This window comes from Penicillium roqueforti, assembly GCF_015533775.1.
Source record: "Penicillium roqueforti strain LCP96 04111 chromosome Unknown scaffold_35, whole genome shotgun sequence".
Taxonomy (NCBI): Eukaryota; Fungi; Ascomycota; class Eurotiomycetes; order Eurotiales; family Aspergillaceae; genus Penicillium; species Penicillium roqueforti.
The window spans coordinates 17,806-36,172 of NW_024067599.1; the positions used below are offsets into that span (position 1 = coordinate 17,806).

The following is an 18,367-nucleotide window of genomic DNA, read 5'->3' on the forward strand; positions in this document are numbered from 1 at the left end:
TCGAGTTAGGGTAGGATTTCCGTCCAGTACGGAGTTTAGCGGAGAAACGTTGAAACTTTCCTCAAGAAAAGGATATTTGGAGAAGTAAAAAGAAGGATGCAGTCAGAAAGCGTGAAATGTAGGCAGCGAAAGACGTCTAATAAAGAAAATCAGGGCCAAAACGTGGAAGTAAAAGAGGAAACTCAAAAAGATCGAGGTTTTCCCTCGAGGTACGATTAGCCCTAACGCAACAACCCCATGCAAGCCATCTAAGCCATACAGAAGCCATCCCAAGCCATACCAAGCCATTATGACGCGCTTCGGGGGGTTACTTTCGATATCTCCCGGCGCTGATTGGCTCGGAATACATATCGCCCCCGCACGGGCTGCCACTTAACCCGGATCCGGACACGAGCCGGGGCGTGGATCTCCCCTGGCCTTTTATCTTGGACTCGACTACCTAAACAGTCTTAGATGGACTCCTCGGCGGGTTATGTCCCCCAACTCAGCTATGTATTACGCTCGGCAGGGTGTCCTAGTCTCGGTGTGCACGTGCCCCCAGCTAAGACTGCATTTTAACCTCCCGGTTGCATCCAATGTCTCAATTGATCTGAGTTTGGAATTGTCTAACTACGGAGTTATCCGTATATTCTAGTCTTGGCATCCTTGCGTGACTGGCTTATCGTGTGCTCGGTCCTTCTCACCTGGGCAGCTTCGTCTGTTACGTAACCTTGCCAGATAATCTTGGAACCTTGGAACCGTTAACCTTCCAAGGAAGTGCCAAGTAATCATGAGCCTGCAATACAACCCCCTGGACGTAATGTAGTTCGATCTGAGTAGTCAATCGACAGAACTTGGTCGCATGGTGGATACGTGCAGATGCCAAGGCACGGTTCGAATCAGGTTTCATTGGTCAACAGTTTTGCCTCTCCTATCTCAATTCTTCTTCTCGCACTGGGCATATCATGCCGACTTTCTCTTTGAGGCTTGGAAAAGCGTAGAAATTGTTGGGAAGATAACGCATTTCCCCTCATATCAGACAATCAAATCAGACAATCGAATCAGACAATCGAAGTATATTGCTCATTGGTCTGATATCCGTGCATCTCTCTCTTTCCTCTTTGGTTCTTATGTTAGAGAAGAAAGACGGTGTGCTTGCTGATTTTCTTGCCGAGTGAGCATCTTTAGTACAGATTGTGTGCCTGTACCTGCATCTAGAATTCATACCCCTGATCAATGGATGAGGTCGTAGAGCGAGACTCGATCTTGCCCTAGCCTGTCACATAGTAAGTCTCAATCGACAATTAGTTAGTCGAACAAGTTTTGACTCGTAATGTTTAATTTTCCAATCACTGTGTAGTACAAAGCAGGTACTCCCTCTTATACAAAATGTCATACATCGAAGTGTACATCAATGTGGTTCCACGCTAATGAGACAAACCTGGGGATTAATTTGCAGATCACGTGGCCGATTTCCGGGGTTGCTTTGAAATTCCCTTGCCACAAGAGGCTTGACGACCAGGAACACGGGATCACGTGATACCGCTCCTTGTCGACTCCCGAGGTCGGGGGACAGAAAAAAGTTTGCTTAGAGTTGACTCACCAATGTCTCCGTGTTCGATGTTGTTGAAGCGCGTCGCTAGGCCTCCGGCCACCATGATGTGCAGACCGGTGAGTACAGCTTCCTCTCATGATCACCCAATTCAATCTGACTCCCAAAGGTTCGGCCCCGGTGGACTCCGTCCTTCGGCGTCCCAAGCAGGACAATCCATCATCCCCTACGATCGGTCTCGAGATCCCTCTCTTCTCGTTCGCTGAGCACGACAGCCTTCACCCAGGCCGAAGGCTTCCACTCACAGCAAGAGAATGCTTCAGTGCCTTTTTCTGAGACTCCCACCGAGAGACGCACGCCGCAAACCTTGACGGAGAAGATCGTACAACGGTATGCGGTCGGTCTCCCCGAAGGAAAGCTCGTTCGCAGCGGCGACTACATCAGTCTTGCCCCCGGGTATTGCATGACTCACGACAACACCTGGCCCGTCGCCCTCAAGTTCATGTCTATGGGAGCAACCAAGATCAACCGCCCAGAGCAGATTGTCATGACTCTCGACCACGATGTCCAGAACACGAGCGCAGCAAACCTTAAGAAATACGAGCAGATTGAGACTTTTGCTGGACAACACGGTATCGACTTCTATCCTGCGGGCCGGGGTATTGGGCACCAGATTATGGTCGAAGAAGGATACGCATGGCCGGGTAGTATGGCGGTGGCTTCGGACAGCCACAGTAACCATTATGGCGGAGTTGGCTGTCTTGGAACTGCTGTTGTGCGTACCGACGCTGCTAGTATTTGGGCAACGTCGCGGACATGGTGGCAAATTCCCCCTGTTGCGCGGGTGACGTTTACCGGAACGCTACCAGTAGGCGTCACAGGTAAGGATGTGATTGTCGCGTTGTGTGGACTCTTCAATAGCGACGTGTTGAACCATGCAATTGAGTTCACCGGCTCCGAAGAGACTATGGAAAGCCTCCTTGTGGATAGCCGCCTGACGATTGCCAATATGACAACTGAGTGGGGCGCGCTCACGGGTCTCTTCCCCATTGATCAGACTCTGAAACGCTGGCTACGTTACAAGGCTACCGAGGCAGCGATGTCTGAGGACCGCACAACCCGGAATCGTATCACGCACGAAAGAATCGACGAGTTGTTCGCCAACCCCCTCACAGCCGACCCTGATGCCCAATACGCCAAACAGCTCTACCTCAATCTCTCTACTCTCTCGCCTTACGTCTCTGGTCCTAATTCAGTGAAGATCGCAACACCACTCAACGAGCTCGTTCAAAAGGACATCAAAATCAACCGCGCATATATCGTCTCCTGTACGAACTCGCGTGCTTCGGACCTCGCGGCAGCCGCTAAGGTCTTCAAAGACGCCGCCAAGGCCAACCCCGGCACGACTCCCAAGATTGCTGACGGTGTCAAACTCTACATCGCGGCTGCTTCCGCGCCCGAACAAGAGGCCGCAGAGTCCACTGGCGACTGGCAGGCCCTCATCGACGCCGGTGCGCAGCCGCTGCCCGCCGGATGCGGACCTTGCATTGGCCTTGGAACAGGTCTATTGGAGCCCGGTGAGGTGGGCATTAGTGCCAGTAATCGTAACTTCAAGGGACGGATGGGCTCGAGAGATGCGCTAGCATACTTGGCGAGTCCTGAAGTCGTGGCTGCGAGCGCTCTCAACGGCGTTATCTCTGGCCCCGGCTCTTACAAGGTGCCTGAGAACTGGTCTGGCGTGGAGCACGGATTCGGAACCGGATCCGAACCTACCACCGAGAATGAGCTCACCAATATTCTACAACAGATGGAATCTCTGATCGATCGGGTTGAGTCCGCCGCAGACGAGTCCAAGCCTGCCACGGAGATTCTGCCAGGCTTCCCCGAACGCATCAGCGGCGAGATCCTCTTCCTCGATGCCGACAATCTCGACACTGATAGCATCTACCCTGGTAAATTGACATACCAAGACAATGTCTCGAAGGATGATATGGCCGCCGCATGCATGCAGAATTACGATCCCACGTTCAAGGGAATCGCCAAGCCAAATGACATCCTCGTCGCCGGCTTCAACTTCGGTTGTGGATCCTCCAGAGAACAGGCCGCGACCGCCATTCTTGCTAAGCAGATTCCCCTAGTCGTGGCTGGCAGTTTCGGCAACATCTTCTCCCGAAACAGTATCAACAACGCGCTCATGGGCCTTGAAGTCCCCCGACTTGTCGAGCGCCTCCGTGCCAGCTTCGTTCAGCCATCCTCTGGCGACGTCGCGGGCCGCCAGCTGACGCGCCGGACAGGCTGGACTTTAACGTGGGACGTGAAGCGTAGCGTCGTTGAAGTTAAGGAGGGTGAGACAGGAGAGACCTGGACAGAGCAAGTCGGCGAGCTCCCAGCAAATGTACAGGAAATCATCGCCGAAGGTGGACTCGAGGCCTGGGTCAAGGGCAAAGTTGCGGAGTCAAAGTGAGGACTTATTAACCGGGCCAGACGAGAACATACTGATGTCCTCGCCTTCCAGGTAACCACCGCCATACTTTTGTCTCTTGTATGATTTTGCATATTTACATTTTGTACTATTTTTCTATCATCAGGTACCATAGAGAAGGCTTGTGACTGCCATAACAAGTCGTGGACAAAAAAGTCTTTTTGCATAGAATTGATGATTGATCGTTCTTCCTCCTTATCGACGCTTAAAATGCAATCACATAATGAGATCAGATAAATACATCTGTTATACAGCCCTTTTTCAGACATGAGATGTTTGAATAGATGAGTCCATCATCCTCACCAACCTCATCACGGCGCGCTAGCCATCTTAAAACAAGCAAAAGCGGCAACAGCCAGTGACACTGCGCTCAGAAATGCATCTGTCCCAGGTCCGATACTACTCGAGAGAAAGTCGTCGTTTACCGTATAGCGCGGTATTAGATTGAACGTTGTTGCAATTGCCGACCATCCTGAAATCGCTGGAACAACCAACGTATCGGCCATTCCAAAGAAATACTCGAATGGAAGTTTTGAAGTCGACGATAGGGCAAACGTCAAAGCGAGAGAGTACAACTCTAGAAGGCGATACCGGCGTCCAGACCCAAAGCACGGCAATGTCAAGAGAACGAATCGATAGCATGCGTGTGCAAATATCCACGATTTGCTGACGGCAGTGAAGACGAACAAGTTCTCGTGAACTCTGACTGTCTTCCATCCAACGCGGTGTCCTTTTTGGACGATCCAAACGAAGAGGGCAACGCAGGTGATTTTGCTGCACATTCCCCGAAGGGTGCCGCCTGTGGGAGTCCCGACCATCATGCCAATGTTTGCGTACACCGCAAAATTAACATAGGTCGTAAAGGCGGACAGAAATTTCGTCTGCAAAGACCGATCCGCAGCGAGGAACGATAGGACAGAGCCGAGGCCGAGGGGAAGTAAACACATGGTTTTGGTCATTTCACCGAGAGTAGCCGTTGTGTTAAATATGAGGATAGTCGCGCTGACCCCAAGGACGACGAGCAAAAGCAGGCCCGGGTTTCGAACAGCACACCCATAAGTGAGAATGAGGATGATGGTAAGCCATACGTTGAATGGGATATCAATGTACGGTTCAAACGCCGTAAGTAGTTGTGAGAAAGCCATGAGATGAGCTGCGTAGTTCTATCTGGAGCTTTGACTGGAGCTTCCCCAGCTGTCGTGCGGCCCACGCCTAGCTGTGCTCTCAGTATCTAGAAACAGCCAGTTGGATTTTCCAAAACGTGGGAACAAATTGAACCCGAGAAGAGTTTACTCAGAAATTGGCTATGTCCGAACGAGAGATGGAAAAGACCAGCATACCGCCCACCATCGACTTCGGAGAATCGTTTTTACGCACTACAGTCCCACAAAACTTTACACACGCCTCTACCTGTTCGGTGGCCGAGTCGTATTCCAACTTGCAAGATTATCGTGCTGTCTTGTGGAGCATGGTTTGTATGGTAGGCGGATTTGCCCGAGGCTAAAAGTTTTACTATGACAGCTGTTTGAACTGTTTGTTGGCCAACCACTGTTTGATATATTGTTTCTAACACCCTATATTCTCTTTGGCCAGATTTGACAGATGGCAAATGATACGATGGATGTAGGGGAAAGCAAGACCAAGAAGCATGGGCCCGAAGTTGCAAGAATGGTTGAAAGAATTGTTGCGGAGCGAAGCGAAGCATGTATAAATCAAAAGGTCTTATGTACGTGTCACGTGGCCAAGTTTTCTCCTAGCTGAAACAATAGCATTCTAATGTTCCATCACGTGACCAAGTAAGGTCACGTGGCATTTGGCAAAATATCTCCAAACCTGCCATATTAACGCGGCCAATTAGGAAACGACTTGACAATTTCATTTGCTTGAATCTCCCAGAAAAATGACTCAGACCGATGCATCCTGTGCGAAGGGAATTTACGTCGGGTTTTATTTTCAATGCTGATACCAATTCTGAGACACCATTGAACACCCGCAGAAAGTACATTGAAGAAGACGCCGCGATGAAACCCCTTAGCGGAGATGAACTCCACTGATTCATATCGATTTCAAAGATCTTTACTGGGTTCTCGATATGAAGCTCTCATAACCTAATTTCAAGCACGTGCCTAGAGACTATTGACAGGTGGTAATGGGTGAGAATCAGAAAACACGGTGCAGGATCTCTAATGTTGGTACTGCAGAATCAAAAGCAACGTATGACAACCTCTAGAGAAATCCACACCGATGAGAAGAAAGAATATGTATATGTTCCTGGATGATCGATGGACGGGAGAGATACAAAGTGACAGGAGTAAGAGAGAACCAGAGCTATGTAGGTGCTATGTGTGTGCCTATCTGGTCTCAAACAATACCGACCATACTCATCGAAGCGGCGGGTTGTAGTGACTTTAACGGGGAGTGTTTACACTTGGACCCAGAAGGGCAAATATGTAGACCAAGGGCAGTGTGGGATAATGATGGTTAATTGAGACTCCTTCTTAAGCCATCTGCGGAAGACTCAAAAGTTGACGCGTTGCGTTAATACACAATACCTTGATATATCATATTGCTCCTATAGCAACTACCAAAATAAAGCCCTACTTAGATCAGATGTTTGAACGAGAAAGTCTACATTGATATAATATTTCGAGAGAGCGATGGTGTCGTTCAGAGACAGACCTACTCACAGCCTCCTCTCACAAGTATCACTTCACCTCCTGAGGCTCTCAACATAACCATCTGAACTAAAAGTCAGAACCTCTGCATTATCATCGAGGTCCCTTCTCAACTCCAGCGCTTTGGCGTAAACAAGAAAGGCTTGTTCACGCGAAAGAAATACTAAGACAACTGAAGTTCCATTCAAAAGTACAAATGCAGATTAGAAACTTCATGTATTATTTTATTGGAAAATATGTGCCCTATTTAGTTATGGGTGATATGGACCTGTGTGAAGAACTCGATCCGGGTAAAATTGGATTACATAGTTGGATACGTATAGAGTCATTCCTGCGATTCGCAACATGGACCGGTCTGATGACGACAGTAAATTATGATTTAGCATTCAAAGTCTCGCGTGACCATGTTCATATTACTATTTGCGTTGTGGCAAAATCGTGTTATTCTTTTCTAAATGTATTGATCTAGGCTTGTGTATCATGGGAGTCAATTACAAGGCAATGAATAAGGAAAGTCTAATCTAGTGTTATACCCTAGTTGTTGCAATGCTGGCTTCCAGTAGATACATGCATGACAGCATCATTTGCATTGGAATTCTCTGGTTTTAGGTCTTGTCGTATGATTTTAATATCATTTCCACTCACCCGTCTAAGAATTGGGGCTAGGCCCAGCTGGACACTAGATGATAAAACGAAGTATAAAATACAATTCGTTGGCTGATTCCGGCTGACGCAATGTGACCCATTGTTTGGGTTTGACAATACAACGACATTGCTTTTCAATGTTTCTGAGTTCGGTTTATAAATAACCTAACGACGATATCGGTCTTCTATTCAGATATTCATCGTTATTCATTATTATCGGTCAAGCTGTTTTTTGACTGATTTCGCCTACTATAACTCTAGAAACAAACCTGTGATTCATCGATTTCGTGAAACAAAGAGCCTTCACCACCGATAACGATCATGGCAGGAACTGGGAATACGAAAGTTGTACATGATATCGGAAATTTGGTTGTTCATTTTGAACATCTAACGCGCAGTGATGTCGCCTTGGTCGGAGGGAAGAACTCCTCCATTGGAGAAATGATAGGCACCCTTGGAGGTGAAGGAATCTCTGTACCTTCTGGTTTTGCCACGACGTCGCTAGCATACAGGCGCTATATCGATGGGAACAAAATCCGCGATGGAATAACCAGGCTGATCAAGGACTGGCAAACGGGAAAAGCAAATCTTGCCGAAACCGGCTTGGCAATACGCAATTTGATACTCCGCGGCTCTTGGCCACCCGATGTTGAAACAGCCATCCGGAGAGCCTATCACGAACTCTCGGCCAAATTAGGAATTGAGAACCCGAGCGTTGCCGTGCGTTCAAGCGCGACAGCAGAAGACTTGCCAGATGCGAGTTTTGCTGGACAACAGGATTCCTATCTGAACATCTCAGGTGAAGATCGATTGTTGAATGCCTGTCGCCGCTGCTATGCGTCTCTTTTCAACGACCGCGCCATCAGCTATCGCCAAGCCAAAGGGTTTGATCACATGAGCGTTGCCCTCTCGATTGGCATACAACAAATGGTTCGCTCCGATGCCAACGGGTCAGGGGTCATGTTCTCCATCGATACCGAAAGTGGCTTTGACAAGATTGTGCTCATCAACGCAGCGTGGGGACTAGGAGAGAATATAGTACAAGGGACTGTCAATCCTGACGAATACCAAGTGTTCAAACCACTTCTGAGAGATGAGAACCTTTTGCCGATCATAGAGAAAAAATGCGGGGACAAGGCAATGAAAATGGTCTACGGGGAAGATGTACCGACGCGGAATATACCTACGTCAAAGGCGGAGCGCGCTGCTTTTGTGCTTGGCGATCAGGAAATTCTTCAGTTGAGCCGCTGGGCATGCACCATTGAAAAGCACTATGGCTGTCCAATGGACATAGAATGGGCAAAAGATGGCATCACGGGCGAATTGTTCATCGTCCAGGCCCGCCCAGAAACCGTTCAATCGCGTCGTGACGCTGGTGTCTTCACGACTTTCCAGGTAGGAAAGAGAGGCCGCATTCTTACGAAGGGACTTTCAGTTGGAGACGCGGCAGTATCTGGCCGTCTCTGTCTCATTGAAAAGTCTGAAGACATTGACAACTTCGTCGACGGCTCGATCATGGTGACTAAATCGACCGACCCGGATTGGGTGCCTCTAATGAAGCGGGCCACGGCTATCATCACCGACCATGGTGGCCGTACTTCACATGCCGCCATTGTAAGTCGCGAGCTCGGCCTCCCAGCCGTGGTGGGCACAGGAAATGGAACATACGTTTTACACACAGGCCAAGACGTAACTGTTTCCTGTGCCGAGGGTGACGAAGGCTTCGTCTACGAGGGTACCAGCGAAATTTCCACCCAAACAGTGGACCTAGCCGGCCTCCCAGCAGTTGATACGGATATTATGATCAATCTCGCTAACCCAGCGGCGGCTTACCGCTGGTGGCGACTTCCGACCGATGGCATCGGCCTTGCTCGCATGGAGTTTGTCGTAACCAATTATATTCGAATTCATCCGATGGCGCTCGTCCACTTTGATCAGTTAAAGGACGACAAATCCAAGGAAGAAATCGCGCGATTGACAGCTGGGTACAGTAACAAGCCTGAATACTTCGTCGACAAGTTATCGCACGGTTTTGCGGCCCTTTGTGCCACGGTATACCCCAAGCCGGCCATTCTCCGTATGAGTGACTTCAAGACAAACGAGTATGCTGGCCTCATCGGCGGTTCTCAGTTTGAGCCGAAAGAGGAGAACCCAATGCTTGGCTTCCGCGGGGCCTCACGCTACTATTCACCGCTGTACAAAGAGGGGTTCGAGCTTGAATGTCGCGCCATCAAGAGGCTGCGCGAGGAGATGGGCTTCGCAAATGTCATTGTTATGATCCCTTTCTGCCGGACAATTAGCGAGGCAAAAGAAGTACTAAAAACTATGTCCGAGAACGGGCTTAAACGTGGTGACAAGGGTCTCCAAGTATACGTCATGTGCGAGATACCTTCCAACGTCATCATGGCCAATGAATTCTCTGAGTACTTCGATGGGTTCTCAATCGGTTCAAACGATCTGACACAACTGACGCTCGGTGTCGACCGCGACTCTGGTGAGCTGGCAGGCCTCTTCAATGAGCAAGACGAGGCTGTCAAGTGGATGATTGCTCGGGTAATCATAGTTGCTCGCAAGGCGGGTCGTAAGATTGGCATTTGCGGGCAGGCCCCAAGCGATCATCCGGAATTCGCCAAGTTCCTAGTGGAAGCCGGTATCAACTCGATCTCGGTCAGCCCTGACAGCTTTGTCCAAGTGAAAAGACAAGTTCTTGAGAGTGAGAGGAAACGACTTGATTTGATAGCGGACGAACATATCATGCTTTAATATTAAAGGGATATCTTTTCGGCGAGATTTTTTTCAAAACAAGTCAAAAGTTCAAATCCATTTTGTATCCTAGCTTTGTACCTCCTTACTCCTCCGTCCACACACTAAGATGTCTTCATAAAATTTTTGTTTCAAATGAGATCTCACCTTGATGACCATGGTTGCGACGCTTTGAATTTTTTTTCACGCTTATTGATTCTCACGGACTCTCTTGAGTGTATCGCTTAGAATCTCCACCGAGTCGCGTATATCAGCCTTCTCGTTACTATTTGTTGCCATTTCAACAGTCCTTATGATTCCGCTTCTTCCAAGGGCCGCGGGCAAGCTGAAACAGCAACCCCACTCTGGTTGGAAATGGCTAATAGGATAGACATCTCGTTTGTCCATTAGGATCGAAGAGCAGATTCTGGACAGGGCGGAGCCAATTCCAAAAGATACTGTTCCTTTCGCTTGGATAATCCTTTGGGATCTGTGTTTACACTCGTTGGCAAGATCTTTCGGGTTGAAAGTGTTGCTGGGCAGCGCTTTGTCAATGGGGACCCCGCAAAGTGTTGCCGTCGACCATGCAACAACCTCTGACTCCCCGTGCACTCCCAATACCTGAAGATCTATTGCATTTGCGGCGACCTAGATTCCAATTAGCCTTGCCTTGAAAGAAATTGTCGAACCATAAGAACATACTCCGGCTTTGTCTGCTAACATTCCGCGAAGCCTTACTGAATCAAGAAAGGTTCCCGAGCCCAGCACCTGAGAGGCTGGTAGTCCGGAATGCTCTTGAGCGAAGGAGGTGATAAGGTCGACGGGGTGTGCCACGATCAGTAAGATTGTGTCTGATCTGAATGGCTTCATTGCGTTGGTGATGCTCTGAATAATGGCGACCTTCTGGTACATGTGCTGGATCGTAGTTTCGCCTGCTGAATAATTAGAAAAAATCTTCTTCGTATCGTATCTCCTACCTCTGTAAGACTTTGATCCGGCGGTGATGACCACAACATCGCATTGGCCTGCTTCATGGTGTGTGGCTGCTCGGACGCGGGTTCCGCTATTGCAACTGTAGCTTACATCGGAGAGGTCCCGTACCTGGCCGTCTCTCAAGTCGGGTTTGGTATCGACCAAGAGCAGCTCACCAGCGGTGGAATTTAGGATTAGCGCGTAAGCAAGAGCGGCGCCAACCTGGCCCACACCGATTATTGCAATCCGAGTAATCGCGTTTGAATCTCTAGAGAGCATATTGCGGACCTAAGTAGAGCATACGACCCCTGTGGTGATCTGAAGATTGTTAAGAGGCGCTTGGATTGTGTAAGAGAAGTGGAATTCCGTTTCTTGCGGGATGATACTGGTTTATGTGGTAACGCCGGTAGGTTGGAGCTTTGTTCCAAAACTTGTCTATGATATCATCAGTTTACTATCCAGTTCGTAGCTAGCGGGCGAACTTAGATTGCTAAAGATTCAGACCGAGGGTTAACCTCAGAGTACCAAATTTGCTAGGAGTACATCGCTTGATGGTTAGCTTTACTATAACGGGAATGAGGAAGCTATAATCGTCTAGCCCCGTCTGCGTCTACTAACCACAAGACCTTAAAATCAGAAAATGCTATTTCTCTACCATACAAATAGTGCCTTCATCCTTGCATCCAGGTGTAGCGAAAGATCGAGTCAAAGAAAACATATGAGCAGGAAATTTAATGAAATACTCAAAGGTATAAAGTATAGATAGAGTGATGGGAACAGCTGTTGAGGGATAATACATTGTTACGTAGGTGGACCTTACCGATCACCAATCATCGACCAAAGATTTAGGAAACTATGTAGAGTTAGGGAACGAATTTCTTACGTCATAATGTGATGACAAACTGTACATGGATATCTCCAATGGAATCAGTTCATTGATTGAGGAAAGATGAGAACGGTCGAAGGCTCCCAAAGGTCTATATCATCGTGACGCGGTATATTGCAATGCTCTGAAAACGGTTTAAATGCTAGATAGTAGAGAGTGTCTAATTGATTAAATGCGACCAATATTTATTACTAGTTATAGCGTAATTATACGAAGGAGTTAGGACCTAGGGTGAAAACTATAGATTATGTAGCGAAATGCCGCATAAACCCAAAATCAAATTTGGGGATTGTTAACGCGACACCCCTGCCTGATTTTTCAGTATTCAATCTTACTAATCAAGCATCGATTTAATTTTGCCGGACTTAATTCTGGACTTTGGAATTTTGGTTTACATAGTAAAAAACATGCATTTTGATGAGAAGAAAATTTCATTGCAATAGATTGTTACTTAATTTTGTTAAGGGTTTACATACAAATTGTACAGTGGCGTTGCATGAGTATTTGCACCCCGGTACCTCTACCATTGACCGCTCTGTGAATACCGCCTGCCTATTCCTATTATTATAGGAGCCACCCGCATAGTGCGACTGGCTGGGAGTGAGTACGAAGTTTTTCCGGCAGAAAATAGGGCCCCCCCGAAGTACTGGGGTGCAAATACTCATGAAACATGACTGTAAGTACCTATTGTACATGAGGTTTGATAGGAAGGCGGTAAGAAAGGCGGGCAATGGTGGCCCGAAAAGTCAGGCAGGGGTGTCGCGTTAACAACCCCCTTAAATTTCAGACGAAACCGATTAAGCAAACCAATTGATCAGACAAATTTGCGTATTTACGGGTAGATCAGACGAACTGGTAAGGCAATCTTCTAGCTTCATGTTTTTTATTAGAATATAACCAGACTAAATAAGCGATTAAAAACCGCACGATCAAGGGAGCTTTGTGTTCTGGCTCCCGCTTGCAGCACATTCTAGTCGGTAAATTAACCCGACGAAACAAACACCTTCATCTGCTTCTTGGTTGCTTTCAGCAAGACAGCTAAAAAAATCAAGATTGAAACTCGTCATTCAGATCCTGCACAATCTCACATCTCGAGGTCTTTGCAATGACCTTGGGGAGCGGCCATGACCTATCCGACCGTTAGTACATTTGAGAATGATCGTTCTAACGGACCTCGGTGCTACGACACCCACCACCGGTAATATTAGTGTATACATGTACGCAATTTGAATAAATGAGATTAACGTTGTGCTCCGGATTCAAGACCGGGATCAAGTTCTCGTTGTTTGCAACAATGTCCAACGCAAGGGCCCGCTGTTTTCAACGGGAGAATGCGAGGAATGCGAGGATTGTGTGGCTTAGCAACTATCAAGGAGTTCAGCACGGTCTGTTTATAATGCTGCAGGGAGGCATTTTCTGGACACGTTTTTTTTTGGAGAAAGTCTTTCGCTTCAATATCGGGTTCATACTCCAACCAACTCCACAAAATGACACACACGAAGTCCCTGTTCCTGACTTTGATGGGTGCTGCTGCTCTGAGTCAGGCAGCTAAAGTTCATTATGATCTTGACCTCACATGGAAGAGGGGCGCACCGAACGGAGTCGAGAGGGAGATGATCTTTGTCAATGATCGTTTTCCAGGCCCGCCATTGATTCTGGATGAAGGAGATGAAGTCACAGTGGGTTGTCCTGCTTTATTTTCAAAGCGCATACTGAGAGAAATAGATAGACGTGACCAACAATTTGCCCTTCAATACATCTGTCCATTTCCACGGCATTGAGTAGGGCCTCCGGAAATTCCTCTTCGATTACCGCACAATACTGAACCACAACAGGCAAACCAACACCCCATGGGCGGACGGAGTATCAGGACTATCGCAATGGGCCATCAAGCCCGGTGACAAATACCGATACCATTGGAAAGCCACGACCTATGGTACTTACTGGTACCATGCCCACGACAAGGACAGAATAATGGATGGTCTCTACGGTGGAATTAGAATTCGGTGAGTATGCAGCAGCATGTATTTATTATGTCTCTAACAAGGAATCAGTCCGTCTGCCGACCGAGAGTCACCATTCTCAATGATTTCTGATGACCCTGCCGATATCCAGGCAATGACAAAAGCCGCCCATGATGCCCAGTTGGTCGTGATGTCTGACTGGGACCATCTTTCGTCCAATGAATACATGGATGCACTGAAAGAAACAGGCTATGATATCTTGTAAGGACCCAAATATGATAGCCAAAGAAGTACCGCACTCACAATCACCAGTTGCTCAGATAGCATTCTCATCGATGGTGCAGGCTCTGTATACTGCAAAGACCCTGAATATTTGACAAACCTCCAACCACCCCAGGTCAGAGCAGTCATAACTGAGCCTTTGACGGATAAGGGGTGAGTCTATACTTTACTAGGCTGATTTGAAAGCCACTAACACTTGCCAGATGCGATCCCTTCATGCCAGTTCTCCAAGGTAACTGGGAGCACCACCCAGAGCTCCTTCCCGAGGGATTGAACTCCGGATGTAAGCCCAGTGAGGGTCCAACGTCCTCCTTTGAAGTATCACCCAAAAACCGATGGGCTAGTTTGAACTTCATCAGTGCAGCAAGTCTCAAATCGTTGATCTTCTCCATTGATGAGCACCCGATGTACATCTACGAAGTGGATGGACGCTACATTGAGCCCCAGCTTGCGCATCAGGTTTCCATTTACAGTGGAGAGCGCTACTCTGCCATGATCAAACTCGACAAGGAACCCGGCAGCTACACGATCCGTGTCGCTGGTCATGATAACCAGGTCATCTCTGGCTACGCTAACCTCGCCTACAAGGGCGGTGAACATAACAAGCGCGAATCAACGGCATATATCGACTACGGTGGCACTAACACTACAGCCTCTGTGATCAATCTGAACACAACGAACCTGCCGCCATATCCTGCTATCCTACCTGCGGAGGACGGCGATGATTTCCATCTCCTGACCCTTGGACGGATCAACTCATCCTGGGAATGGACTTTGGATGGGACGACCTTCCTCCCAGCCAATTTGAACCAAATGGAACCAGTGATTCTCAACCCCAAAGCACCGAGCCTGGATTCTGCCCTGAAGATTGAGACCCGGAATGGCACCTGGGTCGATATTGTGTTCCAGCTCGCCATCCCCGACCCAACCAAGCTTCAGCCACCCCACCCGATGCACAAGCATTCCAACAAGGCCTTTTTGATTGGCAGTGCAATGGGCAAGTTCCAGTGGGGCTCTATCGCGGAAGCAAAAGCAAGCAGCCCGGACAGCTTCTTCAAAACCCCTGTGTATCGCGATACATTTGTGACTGCGCCAAATGGAGTGGCCTGGATCGCTATTCGCTACCAAGTCGTGAACCCAGGACCATTCCTTTTGCATTGTCATATGGAGACGCACTTCTCGTCGGGTATGGGCATGGTCTTGCTGGATGGTGTCGATGCTTGGCCCGAAGTTCCTCCTCACTACCTATAGTGTGTTCTATGATTTTTCTATCCTGTCTTTGATGTATGCGATTTTATCTTTCTAATTGGCTCCTTAATAATAATCATCTGCCAACGTTCAACCTGCTACTAAAATACCACTGACGTCATTGTTTGTTTATGGAACGGGCTCTCGACCTACATATCGGTGAATATGAGTTTAGGCCAAAGACGGTAGTGGGACTGGCATCATCATCGGACTCGTAGTCATGGGTAACGCCTAAGCTCCAGAAACTTGGCCACGTGACCTCATCTGGTCACCTGACTATGCATCAAACGGGAGAAAACTTGGCCACGTGACACGTACTTCTAGTTTGCCTATACTTGCTTCGCTTCGCTCCGCAATTAAAGCAGTGGAAACTTCTAGGGTAGGGGGTGCAATTACCGTAATTTACGGAGACTCATAGGAGGAACATGGATAGGTTGAAGTCGAGCGGAAAGATATCTTAATCTGGACTATTGCATTTGGAGTAGGGGTAAAACTGATTTCGAATATCACTGTAATCCTTTTGATGACTGTAATTAGGTAGCTTGTGAGCTCACTAATAACTGGCGTCCTAAGATGACCGACGTTCTGGTTGATTCTATTACAATGTAAACTATTAGCCTCTTCCTCAAAGTCCGTGCGACAACTCTCTACAAGGAGACTTCCACAATAGGACCCTTGTAGACGTGCCGGGCGCGCACGACATAGTATATAATTGCGAGGAAGACGCTGCCTCCTATCGCCAGAATGCTCCAGTTCATCGTCTCCACTGTCGGGTCCATTGTACTTGGCCAGAAGCTGAAAAAGATGACGATGCTGATGTAGATGATCGCATACCCGTTGATCAGGGTACCAATGATGCCGGGGCAGTGGAACGGTCCCCAGACAAGCTTCGCACCGGGAACATTGACAATATCATCCTCGTTGTCGTTATATCGGGAGATGTCACCACGGATGCGGCGGTAAAAGAGCAAAACAGAAACCATTAAGTAAGAAAGGTATATACCCGAAACTGCCATGGACACTATGTCCTCCATAGCGGTATCGGAACCAATGTTAATCAGGGAAAGCAACACAGCGACGGTCACTGTCAATAGGATGGCGAAAATGGGCAACTGTTTCGTGGAAGAAACCTTGAATAGCAGAATGTTAGTCCATACAAGACTTCTGATGATAGCTAAGTGCTTACCTGGCTCCACCATCGCCACCCGGGGACTCCCCTGTCTCGAGAAAAAGACCAAAGCTGCCGAGACGCCGCAGCAAGTAGGCCCATGAGAGAACAGACATAAATGGTGATAACGATAGCACACATGGCCAATGAACCAGGCACCGAGTTTGTTGCTTCCATGAAGATGCCCATGAAGTTATACCCAGTGGCGCTCCCCAGCTTACCACCGAGGTCAGAGTCGGTGCAGAACATCATAACAATTATCATACCAAAGCCGAGGCAGCCATTGATACCGACACTAATCATAAGGGCGTTGGGAATAACGGTCGAGGCATTTGCGACCTCTTCGGACATCTATTTGGAGGTTTATTAGCTAGAGACGTGGAAGCATAACTCCCAAAGAAACTTACATGCACGGCGGCATCACCTCCAGCGAAGGCAAAGGCACAGCTGGTCATACCAACAAACCAGGATAGTCCTTGCGTGGCGAAGCCTCCTCCATTTTGGAAAGATAGAAAAACCTGCTCCTTTGTGTTATGATCCGCCATATAGATGAGGGGGATTATGATGCCGAAGAACCCAAGAATGTGCACAACCAAAATGATCACCTCGATGCGGGGCAGCAAGTTGCCGGGGAGCAAGTTCACGACCAATGCGAGACTGAGCGAAGCCCAAACAATCAATGTTCCTTCCCAGGGAAGAGCATTGTAGAGGTTATTTCCTAGGATCGCGGCACCCTGGATCATCTTTCCTGTCAAAAAGGCACAGGCGGCGAAGGCACTCTGCCAGCCGAGAACAGCAAACCATCCTATGGGCACAAGTGTCAGCGATAATGAATAGTTTCGGTCCGAGTATGAGGTAGAAGTTTACCTGTAATAAAACTTAGGAATTTCTGGTGACTGCCCGGGGCAAGCATGGCAGCCCAGTGGTATTGGCCTCCTGCGGTAGGTGCCCTGTTTGACAATTAGGTCCGAATTTAGCCGTAAATCAACGAATAATGCAACATACATGGAGGCCAATTCCGACAAGACCATGAAATTGGCGAAACAGCCAACCCACCCGAAGATGTAGGCATAGATCGCACCGCCGGAGCCACCGCTGATATATGTTAGAAAATGTTGCAAGGCAGCAGGTTGTTGTCGGGTGAACACACTTTGTCAGAGGGCCAGTAAAAGTACTGGAGACCGATCAGCGATGTATTCAGTGAAAATTTACAATTGAACTGGCTCACCCAAGCAGACCTTCCCAAGTTCCCAGAATAGTACAGCTGAAGCCAAGGATCGACAGAATACCGAATTTTCGCTAGTCGGAAGTGTCAGTAGTATGGTCAGGTGAGTTACCTTGAAGCCTGTATTTCATACCTTAAGGACTGGCCTCTTTCCCATCCGCTGGAGATGCGCATTATCACGATCCACCTGCCCCTCGCCCCTGCTGGTGACGGAAGTATTGCTCTTCAATTCATAGGCCACCATGGCTTTTTTGTAGAGGAATGGAATGGAGACAAGTGGGAAGTGAACAGAAAGTTAAATATAAGATGCAGCTGGGTTGAAAGTACAAAAACAGGCAAGGAAATGTCCATCGCCCAAGTATCGGAATGCGGGTGGACGAGTATCCGATTTGACTAGATGGGTGTACGTTACATCGACTAGAACTGAAAGTACGTGAGTGGATGACGCTAATGTATGATTGTTTTGATTTGATTGCGGGCGCTCTGCGCTCTGCGCTTCGCCCCAAGGAGGGCTAGGGCCCATCGTGTTCTATGTGTCGATCGTGTG

General features: G+C 48.2%; 6 protein-coding genes across 6 annotated transcripts; 3 read left to right on the top strand and 3 right to left on the bottom strand.

Moving 5' to 3' along the window:
• Positions 1-1,635: 1,635 nt before the first annotated feature.
• Positions 1,636-3,995, top strand: lysF (homoaconitase LysF; the record flags this gene model as incomplete). Its single annotated transcript, XM_039076757.1, has 2 exons — positions 1,636-1,650; positions 1,701-3,995. 2 exons carry the CDS (start codon positions 1,636-1,638, stop codon positions 3,993-3,995), a joined length of 2,310 nt encoding a protein of 769 aa, XP_038925341.1.
• Positions 3,996-4,324: 329 nt separating this feature from the next.
• Positions 4,325-5,158, bottom strand: LCP9604111_8598 (uncharacterized protein; the record flags this gene model as incomplete). The annotated part of the gene is made up of 1 exon (XM_039076758.1): positions 4,325-5,158. The coding sequence occupies one exon, from the start codon at positions 5,156-5,158 to the stop codon at positions 4,325-4,327; it is 834 nt and encodes a 277-aa protein (XP_038925342.1).
• A 2,496-nt stretch (positions 5,159-7,654) lies between these two features.
• LCP9604111_8599 (phosphoenolpyruvate synthase) lies at positions 7,655-10,096 on the top strand (the record flags this gene model as incomplete). Its single annotated transcript, XM_039076759.1, has 1 exon — positions 7,655-10,096. The coding sequence occupies one exon, from the start codon at positions 7,655-7,657 to the stop codon at positions 10,094-10,096; it is 2,442 nt and encodes an 813-aa protein (XP_038925343.1).
• A 189-nt stretch (positions 10,097-10,285) lies between these two features.
• LCP9604111_8600 (lactate/malate dehydrogenase family protein) lies at positions 10,286-11,326 on the bottom strand (the record flags this gene model as incomplete). The annotated part of the gene is made up of 3 exons (XM_039076762.1): positions 10,286-10,723; positions 10,778-11,007; positions 11,053-11,326. The coding sequence occupies 3 exons, from the start codon at positions 11,324-11,326 to the stop codon at positions 10,286-10,288; spliced, it is 942 nt and encodes a 313-aa protein (XP_038925344.1).
• Positions 11,327-13,420: 2,094 nt separating this feature from the next.
• Positions 13,421-15,430, top strand: abr2 (laccase abr2; the record flags this gene model as incomplete). Its single annotated transcript, XM_039076763.1, has 6 exons — positions 13,421-13,612; positions 13,659-13,714; positions 13,769-13,939; positions 13,988-14,158; positions 14,210-14,332; positions 14,383-15,430. The coding sequence occupies 6 exons, from the start codon at positions 13,421-13,423 to the stop codon at positions 15,428-15,430; spliced, it is 1,761 nt and encodes a 586-aa protein (XP_038925345.1).
• Positions 15,431-16,074: 644 nt separating this feature from the next.
• LCP9604111_8602 (uncharacterized protein) lies at positions 16,075-18,064 on the bottom strand (the record flags this gene model as incomplete). Its single annotated transcript, XM_039076764.1, has 8 exons — positions 16,075-16,557; positions 16,614-16,946; positions 17,003-17,400; positions 17,463-17,545; positions 17,601-17,690; positions 17,746-17,769; positions 17,824-17,894; positions 17,954-18,064. 8 exons carry the CDS (start codon positions 18,062-18,064, stop codon positions 16,075-16,077), a joined length of 1,593 nt encoding a protein of 530 aa, XP_038925346.1.
• Between the last annotated feature and the right edge of the window lie 303 nt (positions 18,065-18,367).